This window comes from Penaeus japonicus, unplaced genomic scaffold (assembly GCF_977035675.1).
Source record: "Penaeus japonicus unplaced genomic scaffold, GWHDUDI00000001_assembly GWHDUDI00000003, whole genome shotgun sequence".
Taxonomy (NCBI): Eukaryota; Metazoa; Arthropoda; class Malacostraca; order Decapoda; family Penaeidae; genus Penaeus; species Penaeus japonicus.
The window spans coordinates 49,499,052-49,511,551 of NW_028234405.1; the positions used below are offsets into that span (position 1 = coordinate 49,499,052).

General features: G+C 44.3%; 2 protein-coding genes across 2 annotated transcripts in view; both read left to right on the top strand.

The window, feature by feature from the left end:
* Positions 1-9,490, top strand: part of LOC147472197 (uncharacterized) — a 21,372-nt gene extending 11,882 nt beyond the window's left edge. Inside the window, exon 5 of the mRNA XM_086535123.1 lies at positions 9,365-9,490. Coding sequence (XP_086391249.1) covers positions 9,365-9,490 — 126 coding nt within the window. The remainder of the gene's footprint in view (positions 1-9,364) is intronic.
* The window catches only part of LOC122247834 (focal adhesion protein tensin), a 345,161-nt gene continuing 335,193 nt past the window's right edge, over positions 2,533-12,500 (top strand). The window contains exon 1 of the mRNA XM_086533689.1: positions 2,533-2,551. The gene's annotated coding sequence lies outside the window, so the exon portion shown is untranslated. The remainder of the gene's footprint in view (positions 2,552-12,500) is intronic.

Sequence of the window (12,500 nt, forward strand, 5' to 3'; positions counted from 1 at the left end):
GTATGTATATATATTTAAATTTTTATGTGTATGCATATTTGTTAATTCATTTATTTTATTTTGTTGGACGGAGAATTTGAGAGAAAAGTGTTTAACTTGCAATATGGATGATAATAAAATACAGTTTGATATAACCGAGTCCCTTGCAACACAGACCAATCACGCACAACATGGAATATCTCTCTGTGCAATAGTGACAATCGGAACACCTTGCAATAACAAACATTGTCCAACAAACGGTCAGGATGCACATGATGCAAGCGGATGAAATATCATGGAGTTGCAAACTATCAAATGGAAGGTGCGCTGGAGAGGATGGAATAGCCGAGAAGTGTAAACAAGAGTGACGAGGCGATGCAACGATCACGAGAGGGAACGCGAGTTTGCAACAGCAGTCACTTACCAAGCCACACGGCGAAGTTTGCACAGCCCCGCGTGTGCATACACACGAGCACGCGAGTTTTGTGTATACACGTACCGCACACACACACACAGACACAGACACACACACACACACACACACACACACACACACACACACACACACACACACACACACACACACACACACACACACACACACACAATACACTCGTCTGTCGTGCATTTTGCAGACCTGGTGCTGAATGGGGAGCGATGACCTTTGAATCGAGTAAACATGGGTCAGCAAGACGCTTCGTTGACTCATTGTTCTGTCAGTCCCTCACAAGTGCGAGAGAGAGAGAGAGAGAGAGAGAGAGAGAGAGAGAGAGAGAGAGAGAGAGAGAGAGAGAGAGAGAGAGAGAGAGAGAGAGAGAGAGGGGAGGAGAGAGAGAGAGAGAGAGAGAGAGAGAGAGGGAGAGAGAGAGAGAGAGAGAGAGAGAGAAAAGAGCGAGAGAGAGAGAGAGAGAGAGAGAGAGAGAGAGAGAGAGAGAGAGAGAGGGGGGGGGGGGGAGCGAGAGAGAAACAGAGAGAGGGAGAGCGAGAGAGAAACAGAGAGACCGAGACCGTCAAATACTATGAAGGGTCCGGCCTATAGAAATAAGAGCGCAAAAGCGTTAATTTCTTCTCATATGCATACAAGAAGAGGTGCTCAGGCTGACCAAGGGAGTGCGTCGGCGAGTGGGAGGAGCAAAGTGAGACAAGGGAGATGAAAAGTGGAGAATAACACTGATGAAGGAAGTGAGATGAAAGGGAAAGGAGCTTTGAATTCGCAGGGAGACAAGGAGAAGAAAAGGGTAAAAGTTATATGATTAATGTGTGTATATGTATATATATATATATATATATATATATATATATATATATATTATATTATATATATAAATATATATATTATATAAATATATAAATTATACATATATATATACATATATATATTATATATTCATATATTATACATATACATATATACATATATATATATATACATATATACAGATATACATATATATATGTATATATATATATATATATATATATATATATATATATATATATATAAGAAAATGGAAGATAATAAAAACAAAGAAGCAGACGCGATAGGCAGACATAAATAGAAACATAATCATGAAATATGATATGATATAATGATATAGAATATGATAGACTATAAATTAATGCAATAAAAAAGACAAGATGTAAACAGGCAGAGGCACCGAATACGGAGCCAATGTCAAGCAAGGTGAGGAGGGGCGGTATGAGGAAAAGGATCACCGAGATGAGGGAAGGGGGGGAGGGGGGGAGGTATGAGGGGAAGGGCCCCGTCGCGTCACCAGAGCCACATTCGTGTTGTGAGTGTCGTGGTGCCGGGACGGTGGAGGCGGTGGCTCGACCTCTCTCTTTCTCTCTCTCCCTCTCTCTCTGTCTCGGGCACTCGGGCCGAATTAGCGTGAATTACCGTTTAAGTGATCGATTTATTTGTTTTTCTTTTCTTTTTTGGGTGGCGTATATCTATCAAGATTAAAAAAAAAGGAAAATCAGGAAGGGAATAGCTTATGTGAGGTTGGCGTTTCCCCCCCTCTGTCTTTCAATAGTCTCAATAGCCGGAGTGCCTCTATCCTATGAGGGTCGTGCCGCACGTCTCCCAAGGCTCTCCTCAAGGGGTGTGTGTGTCTTCCGTGGCACCCTCGAGGGCCATGGCGTCTCACCACTCAAGGGCCGAGCGGGAGGTGTAGTGTGAGTGCCACGGCTTCTCCGGAGTACCAGACCAGGCCAAGAACGCGTCGGGAGGAAGTACTGATTTCTTCTTGAAAGTCAAGGTCGCTTCTCAAAATCATTGCCTTTGGAGAGAAAAAGAAAAAAAAAGTGTGGTCATTCACATCGATGAGGATGATATTCTAGAATAATCGGTATTAAAATTCACAGAAAAAACAACTCATATACTGCTCTCTATATACGCAAAAAAAAAAGAAAAAAAATCAAGAGATCAAAAGTTGTGAAAAAGGAAAAAAAAAAGTGCTGAAAAGATAAGAAAAAAAGTGAACGTAAGAACCGAAGTCGTAGGCACAGCATGACCAAGATGTCGGCCAGGAGATGTGACAGACAACTCTATCATTACGAACCGGTCTGGGTAAGGTATCCCCTCCTTGGCTTTCTTGTGTCTCTGTTTCCTCGCTGAATCTCGCATGCTGAGGTTGACTTGCAGTGCAACCTAGTGAGGAATTTTGCTTCACGAAGATTGACTTATTTGTAGTGAGTTTTGTATTGTTTGATGCATGTTGATACCCATTTATTATCCCGTATATATATATGTATATATATATACATTATGATTACATAATATAAAAATGCTAGAATAGACAATGCTTCATTACCAGGTGCTGTAATATAAGTCATGGCTTGCAGCATGAAATTATGAATATCGCTTTCCAGTGACAACCTCTGGCGTTTTAGGAAAAAAATGGTCATTCCTACATATTCAGAAATGACTCATAAAGTAGAGAGGGAATGTCCTGTACAATGCATGTGTTTAACTGACTGACTTGAGGGTTGTTTATGTGGAGGAAAGAACGTTCGAGACGGTGTAGACTTGGAGGAGGTGATGGTGATTAAGAAGTTATTGTTTATGCTCGTCACATGATTTCGGCAAACACTTACGAACTCTTGCGTTTGTTTGACTTCTGTCCACTTACTTTTTTTTAAAGAAAATGATAGGGTATTCAAGAACTCACAGAAAGACGAAAGCAGGTGGAGCAAACAAAAGCCATAAACAAAAAACAGAAAGACACTTAACAGTCGTTTAACCGGATAAATAAACACGCGCGCGCACCACACACCCGCAAACAGAAACACACACAAAACAAAACACACACACACGCACACGCACACTCACACTCACACTCACACTTACACTTACACGCACATACACACTCAATCTTCAAAAGCATACAAAGAAAAAAAGAAAAACGGGAGAGAGAGAGAGAGAGACAGAGACAGAGACAGAGACAGAGACAGAGAGAGAGAGAGAGAGAGAGAGAGAGAGAGAGAGAGAGAGAGAGAGAGAGAGAGAGAGAGAGAGAGAGAGAGAGAGAGAAGATTAAAAGACGAACAAGAAGCAGCGACGAGACGCATCATAAAAAAGGCAAATGAAATCATCCTATCACTGTCAAGAGAGAGAGAAAAAAAAACTAGAAAAGTTAGAATGGAAAGATAAAGCGACCGAAAAGAAAGACATTATTATCCTCAGGTCAAGAAGAGAAAGAGAAAGAATGTCGACGGAAAAGCAGCTCAAAGGAAGTGAAGAAGGGAGGGTAAGGTAAGGGGGTGGAGGGAAGGGAAAGGGGAGAGAAATGGGAGGGGGAGGGGGGAGGGGAGGGGAGGGAAAATAAGTGTAGGAAAAGCTCAAGTGTTGACGTAACGGAGGAGGAACAAGACAAAAGTACAAGGAGAAAGAGGGAGAGAAAAGGGGAGGTGGGGGGGGGGGAGAAGAGGTGCAGACAGGGAGTGAAAGAGTGGGAGTGAGGGTTAAGGGGAATTTGAAAGGGAAGGGGGATAGGGGGTTGAGAGGAAAGGGGAAGGGTGGGGGTAAGAGTGGGAGTGAGTGGGTGAAAGAGTGAGAGAATGCGAGAATGAGGGAAAAGTGGGGGAGAGAGAAAGAAAAGGCAGAGAATGAAGAAGGAATTTGCCAGGGAAAAGAGAGACAGGGACAGAGACAGAGACAGAGATAAAAACAGAAGCAGAGATAGATAAACATAGACACAAACAGACAGACAGACAAAGATACAAAGAAAGAGAGACACAGAGCCAGAGAGAGAAAAAGCGAGAGCGTCAGGCCGGCCGAGAACATACCGGCCTGAAGTAGGACTTGAGGATGGAGAGAAAGAGACGTGGGAGTAAATGTGGCATTACAGATCACCTACGTCATGCTTGGGGATTGGGCGTTGCTTGCTCAAGGAGGAGAGGGGGGGGGGAGGAGAGGGCTTATGTTTGGGCGAGGTTTGAAGGAGGAGGAAGGGGAGAAAATGATGATGATGATGATGATGGTGGTGGTGGTGGTGATGATGATGGTGGTGGTGGTGATGATGATGGTGATGATGATAATACTATTACATGATTGTGATAAAGATTATTTTTTTTACTCAATTAGTCGTTATATAATAATGGGTGTAATGGGGAAAATAATAACAATTGTCATAATGACGGTGGTAATTATGTAGATATTTATGATTCCAACAATAATGTGATACAATGATCATAGTAGTATCAGAAACGACGAAAACCACTGACCTTAATTTTATCTATATAATATATTAATATATAAACGACGAAACTACTGGGACTCTTTCTATATATATATATATATATATATATATATATATATATATATGACCTAAAGAAGAAAAATATAAGTTAAAGAAAGAAAGTTTATGATTGAAAAAGACTGAAAATACGTAGCATACAAATATAATTCAGTGGCAATTTTCGACCATGCAACTCTTCTCTGCATTTTCTTCTATGCTCGACCGCCAGGCTAGAGCAAGTGTCAATTGCTCAAATATTATAACACATTCGCTCACGACACAACATGACCTCTTGACCTAAGGAGAGATGTAACCTCACCTGTGTGTTATTGGTCATGAAACCTCAGATTCCCGACCACATGATCCTTGTCTGGCTTAGCATGTGGTCTTGCTCTTGTGTAAGTCTTAGTTTGTCTTAGTATGTCTTATCCACCTTCCGAATCCCCCCTTCCCATCCTCTCCCCTCCCCCCTCCTCCCCCCTCCTCGCTTCTTCTCCTCATGCCAAGGGATGGAAGGGTATGAGGTCATTAGTCTGGGTATCATGTGTCCATCTTGATATTAGAGTTAATAAAGTTACTCAGCTGTTTTCCTCTTCGTCGCCTTAGGCTTCTGTGTGATGGTTCTTATCACGAGTTTTTACACTGTGTATAAGAATAAGGAACGTCAGGCGATCTGAAGCCTATTTTAGGTTAGATGAAGTCTTGTTGAAGCCGTTGCGAAAGGATGAATTCGCTGCATTTGAAATCGATCCATTGGAAATTGTGGTTGTTTCGTTATGAATCTTGATCCCCCGCCCTTCAAATTGATTGAATTTTTGACTGAATTTACCGGGAACCCGATCTCTCGCCTCCCTTTCCCCTTCCCCGCACTCCGCTTCACCCCGCCTGCAGGGAGGTGCCCGCAGAGTCACGCCGAAGTATGCTTGGCTCCTGGCGGTGCGGGAAGAGGATGTGTCCATTAGACTGACCGATTTATCTATAATATTATGACCATCATGGTTGTCAGGGGAGTTGAGATACTTAAGACCTGTGGCTGTGGTGGAGGAGGAGATGGAGGAGGCGGTAGCAGAGAGCCACTCGACACAGAGGCTTCTTTGTGCTCTCCGTCAGCGCAGACACCTTATGCGGTGCAGTGTTCTGGCAGCGGGTTCTGGACGGAGAGGGAGAGAAGGCCCCGAGGAATGAGCCTTGCGTCTAAAGGTGTCAGTCTCAGATGGGGATTTAAGGGGAAGGAATCGGGGGCATAAGGGCGAATTAGGGAGGGAGGGGAAGGGGGGGGGGAGAGGGGATCGAAGGGTAAGCCAGACCAGTGAAATATGGTTGGTTGTGTGAAAAGGATTAAAGACGGTTCTGAGACGGGGATTAAGCCCGGAGGCGACGTCAGTCAGTCAGAGGATGATAATTACAGAGAAAGAGCCAGACTCAACTGGGGGAATTTATTTGCTCTTGTTTCGTTGAGCTCTCGAATTAACTTTATTCCCGCGGATTTGGTCATTACTCTTGTTCGAACATGAGCGGAACGTGTAGTCTACCTGATCCAGTTAATAAATCACCCGGGGAAAAAATAAACCTTGTTTGTTGATGTTTTCTCAAGTCTCCGTCAAGTCTCCACTCGTCAACAGCGGCAATGCTTATCTGCAGATTTTTTTTCTATGAGTCGAAGATGCTATCCATTATTCTCCATTTATTTATTTTATTTAGTTACTTTTAGTTCATATACATTTTTTTTTTTAAATGACCACTATAAAAAAAAAAAAAAAATAGCTAGGCATATAAGATGCACTCTATTGGAATACATCCCACAACCCTGAAACCAGAAAGAAATAGATGAGTTAGTTAATTTGTTATAAATAAACGGTGACGACATAGCGACACAACTAATGCAAAATCAAGACAAGTTAGTCAGTCGTGAAACGAGCTTGCAATTTCTTCTGGACATTAACCGGTGTCAGCATTTGACCTCAGCGCTGCCCGTGCTGACCTCATCCGACTCTCTTCATGCATGACCTAATTTTTGACCCAGGCAGAATTGTTCTTGAACTTGCAGATTGATAAAGTGCCAATGATGGAAAGTGACAATTGAAGCTGACGTTGCAAACATACACTTTTGATTTACTATTGCATATGGGTTGTATTTTTTTTATGATCGACTAAAGTTTGTAAATATAAGATGTTGCAATGCCACGAACAACAATATCCAATAACTAAAGTCAAAGAAAATCGAAGGCAAAATCTAATATAAAGAATTTAATTCCATTCTTCGAAATCGGATGAAAAGAATGACGCAAGATATATTTCACGAGCCGGAAATACTTACCGGAAACCACGTGGGAGAGAGAGAGCTAGACTTTCATCACTTAAGGAAGCAACGGGGAGAGGTAAAGGGAAGTAGCTTAGCCTCAAAGATGGAGTGTGGCACGTGTAGAGTGCCGACCGACGTGTGGCTGTGTTGGCATCTCAGGATGGCACGCCGGGTACGTTAAAGGGAGTGCCTTAGTGCCTATCACTGCTAATCTAGAATGAAAGCTAGTGGTGATGATCTTAACTTTTTTCTTTATTTTTCTCTCTATTTTTTTTAAAGGTGGATACATTTTCAGGAACGTTTTCCTATGTGTTAGTTTTATAAGTGGGAAATTGGCCGTGCGATGTTGAGGGAAGGAGTCAGCTTCATCAGAGAAAACGGAATCGCCTAGCTTTTCTTTGAGGGAAGACTGTAGTAAAAGTCGGGATTGCCTTTTAGCGAAACACTTTGGACGTGGTCTAGGTTTTATGGAACAGGTATGACATACACAGTCTACGAAATGCTCTGTAGATGAAGCTAAAAAAAAAATACTATTCTTTTCAAATAAAAATGAAAATCTACTTATCTTTTAAAAATTCAAATCAATATAAAAAAAAAAATCCATCACCTCTTGGCAAGAATTTCGGATTATCGATATGAAGAGAAAAAAAAGTGTCATAAAGGAAGTGAATTTGTCCAAGCCGGTGCCTCGGGTTACTCGCGGTGTGTCTCGGCGCCAGAGGACTTGTCTGTGATGTTTATGTTGTGTCAGGCCGCCGTTGAAGCTTTTATGTGTGGTGTTTGTATTGTGTCCTTCGGGCGACGGGGGAGGGAGGGGGGAGGGGGGGGAGGCGATGTGTACTACGTGCATTCACAGCTGTGCCAGTGAGATGTGTGGCGCTCGCCGGTGCCTGGGAGGAACAGGGCTTTCACGGATTCTTACACGTGGGGGAGGTCGAACGGACACACACAAACACAAACACGCACACGTGCACATACACGCACACGTGCGCTCAGACATAGACATGCAAACGCACACGAACAGCGAACACCCCCACAGACACAGATACGCACACGCACACGCGGACACGCAAAGAAAACAAATATGTATGCATAGTTCTGGCGAACTCTTGTGTCCCCAATGGATGTTGCAAAATAGCCAGGTTGATGTTGCAATAGTTTCTTACAGATGAAGGCCCACAATATATAATACGGAGAAAAAGATAAGAAGGAAATATGAGAGAATGGGGAAAAACAGAACAAATGTAAGCGAAGACGAAGAAAAATAGATGTATGTTGAAAGGAAACTTAAGATAATAGGAGCAAAGAAAGATGAAATAAAGAAAAGGGAAATGGTGAAAGAGATTAAGAAATAAAGAACAAATGACGGGGAAGGAAAGGAGCGAAGAATAATGTCAAATGCGAAAAGGAATAATGATTATCAATGTATATATATATATATATATACATATATATATATATATATATATATATATGCATATATGCATATATATATATATATACCAATATATATTACTATATATACGATATATATTATATAAAATTTATATATATATATAAAACTGACAAAGCGATCTTGTAAAAAATGTAAACAAAAAAAAGATAAAAGTGAAAAAGAAAAGAAAAGGCAAAGAACAATAACCCCAAACAAGAAACAGAAAACCAAAAGAACAAACGAAATCAAGAAAACAACAATAAAGAAGAAGAGAAGAGAAAAGAAAAAATAATCGACCGAGATAACTAACGCACAAGCGAGGCAGATGCGCTTTCGCGATATTGGCACGATCTTGGCACCAAAGAAGGAACCATCCGGGAATGGTGCCACGCCGTATTTGGTTAGGCCTAGTTGGCAGAGGAGCCGGCTCGTTCGCGTGCAACAAGTGGACCGCATTGAAAAGTGACCTCATGTCTGTTTTCAATCCGTGTTGTGGATAGAGACGCATATAAGGATAGGATCGGTCATTACACGAGGGGAGAAAAAAAAGGGGAAACAGAGATGGGGAGTTTTAGAGTCATTATTTCAATAAGGGATGGTTATGGGATGTTAGTGTTAAAGTGATGAGGGAGAGGGAGGAAGGGGAAGGGAAATGGGAAGTGGAAAAGGAGAGGGAAAGGGAAAGGGAATGGGGAAAGGGGCGAGGATAGTGATAAGGGACAACGAAAGGAGAGAAAGACAGGGGCAGGGACAGTGACAACGAAAGGAGACAGAGACAGAGAAAGAGTTAAAAGTTAGAAATAGGGACAGGAAGGGTGTATACGTGCTCACAAGCACGTGTTTATGAAAGTCTGGAATGACCACGAAAGAAAAGTTTTTGACTTCACAGGCCATACGTGTTTCGAGCCCCCCTCCCCCCCCCCTCTCGCCAACCTCACCCCCAAACAAGAGTTGCATGACGTTGCAGGATCAACGCCCCCCTCCCCCCTACCCTCTCTCTTCCACCCCACCGCCCTCCATAGGAAGCTGTGATCTCGCGCCTCAGCTTATTGTAGACATTTTGCTGGAGTTGCATCTCGACTTGAATGTCAATGAACTTGCAGCGGCACAAGTTCGGTAATGAGAAATAGTTTGGCGGTTGACATTTTGGGGTTCTGGGGGAAGCGCTGGGAGATGACATAGAGTCTGGGATTCGTTATAAAGAGCTAAGGTTTCGTGGTATTAGAGTCAACCTGCAATGCGAAATCACTGTACCATCATCGGACTATAATCACCATCATCATTATCACACCATCACATTACCTTAATCCTCATGATCATTATCATCGTCATCTTCGCTACACTCATCGTCTTTGCAATCAACAACATACCTGCAACTACCTCATTGCGAAGCCATTCCCACAAGTCATAAATCCGATTTAATACGGCATAAATTTTATCACAACACCCATAGTGCCAAATCGCTCATTCCATATTCATGTGTTGCCGATGCATGTGTTGCAGGCGAGCGTGGAATGTTGCAGAGGCGAGGGTTGTATACATTATCATATCGTTATCGACCTTGTAGAGTTCTGGGAGGGATTGCCATGTCTCGCCATCCGTCTTATTGTAAGAAAAATGGTATTTTAAGTCGTTTTTTTTTCTTATCAAGTTCTTTATACTTTGCTGAATAATATATTCAAGGATAGTGTTAGGGCTGTTTATCTTAGGCCTGAATAGGCACGTCAATCTAGCATTATCTGAATCTGAATGAGAATCGTAAATTCTCATTTCTCTCAAAGTGAAACAAAGCGAACGGAACGAACAATAATGAATCGTGCGTTTTTTTTCGTTTTTCCCTTTTTTACTTGTCCTTCTCGTTCTTTTTCTTTTTCTTGTTGTTGTTGTTTTTTATTTTTTATTTTCTTCCTCTTCTTCTTCCGCTTCTTCCTTTGCTCCTTTTTTTCTTCCTCTCTCTCTCTCTCTCTCTCTCTCTCTCTCTCTCTCTCTCTCTCTCTCTCTCTCTCTCTCTCTCTCTCTCTCTCTCTCCCTCTTTCTCTTCCTCCTCCATCTCCTCCATCTCCTCCTTTTCCTCCTTCTCCTCCTCCTCCACCTCCTCCTCCTCTCCTTCCTCCTCCTGATCATCCTCCTCCTTTTACGTCTCTCCACCGCTCCTCTTCCTCCACTTCCTCCTCCTCCTCCACCTCCTCCTCCTCCTCTATCTCCACCTCCTCTTCCTCCACTTCCTCCTCTTCTTCCACCTCCTCTTCTCCCACTTCCTCCTCCGCTACCTTCTCCTCACCTAACCAGAACTAAAGAATATGTCTAGACACCACTCTCCCTTAGCCAAATGTCTAGATATGATCAGCTGCACAAGGCATAATGCATGTTGCAGGAAGCATCAGCGAGGGAATGCTTGAGAAGGTCACCCACTGCAGAAGAATTGTGTTTGTTTAACGCGATCAGATCTATGATGAGAGACGACCCGCTGTTGCATTGCTCTGTTGTATCCGGGGTTAGGGGTGGGGAGGCGGGGGTCACCACGGACACTTGAGATGATTCCCGATGGCATGCAATAGTGCACAGTCAACAGGATCGATTTTTTTTTTTTTTTTTTTTTTTTTTCTTGTCGGTGATATCTATCAACGAAAATATTATTCACATCCGTTACAGGTTACGAATCTCACTCTCTCTCTCTCACCATATCTCTCTATCTAATCTACTCTCCAATCCACCATACGCCAGACACGACACGGCACTACACCAATTACACAACACCAATTACGCCTTCAGGGCAGTGCCGCTTCGAGGGCCAGTCCCTAAGGGTTACCTACAGATGGCGAGTTCCATTAATGGACTGGTAGACGAGCATGGCGGTAGGCAGGCGGTTGCCTTGGCTACGGATGAGGGGAGAGGGGGAAGGGGGAATGGGGAAAGGGGAGTAGGAAAAGGGGGGAATGGGGAGAGGGGGAAGGGGGAATGGGGAAAGGGGAGTAGGAAAAGGGGGGAATGGGGAGAGGGGGAAGGGGGAATGGGGAAAGGGGAGAGGAGGAAGTGGGATTGGGAAAGGGGATGGAGAATTGGGAATGGGGAAAGGGGAGAGGGTGAATGGGGAAAGGAGAAAGGGGGGAAGTGGGAATGGGGAGAGGGGGAAGGGGGAAAGGGGGAGGGGGAATGGGGAAAGGGGGAAGTGGGAAGGGGAGAGGGTGAATGGGGAATGGGGAGAGGGGGAATGGGGAAAGGGGAGAGGGGGAAGGGGAATGGGAAGAGGGGGAACTGGGAAAGGGGAGAGGGGAAAGGGGAGAAGGGGAGGGGGAAGTGGGAATGGGGAGAGGGGAGAAGGGGAGAGGGGGAAAGGAGAGGGGAGAATGGGGAAAGGGGAGATGGGGAAGGGAGATTGGGAAAGGGGAGGTAGGGGGAAGGGGGGATGGGGAGAGGGGGAATGGGGAGAAGGGGAGAGGGAAGGGAAGGGGGAAGAGGGGAAAAATGGAAGGGAAAGGGGGCTGGGGAAAGGAAGGGGAAAGGGGAAGGGGCGGAAAAACGGGAATGAGGGGGGGGAAAATGGGGCGGAAAGGGGGGAGGGGAGGGGGAAGGGGAAAGGGGGGGGGAGGGAGAGGTGGAAGGGAGGGAGGAAGGACAAGGGAAAGGGGGAGGGGGGGGAGGGGATGGGGGGAAGGGGAAGAGGAAAGGGAAGGGAAAGGGGAGAAGGGAAGGGGGAAAGAAAGAAGGGAAAAGGGAAAACCAGAAAAAAAAATGGGGAAGAAGGGGAGGGGGAAGGGAAAGGGCACAGGGAGTAGGGAGAGGGGGGGGGGGAAGGGTGGGAATGGGGGAGAAAGGGGAAAGAAATGGATAGGGGGAGAAAGATAAAAAAATGAGGAAATGGGGGAAAGGATAGAAAGGGAAGGAAGGAAAGGGGAAAGGGAGAAATAGGCGGGATAAGGGAAACGAAAAGGAAAGAAGACGGAAGAAGGGGAAGAATGGACCCACGGGGAAGGAAAAAGCAAAGGGGGGGGAGGGAAGGGAAAAGGGGGGGGGAGGAGAAAAGGAAAGAGAAAATGGAAAA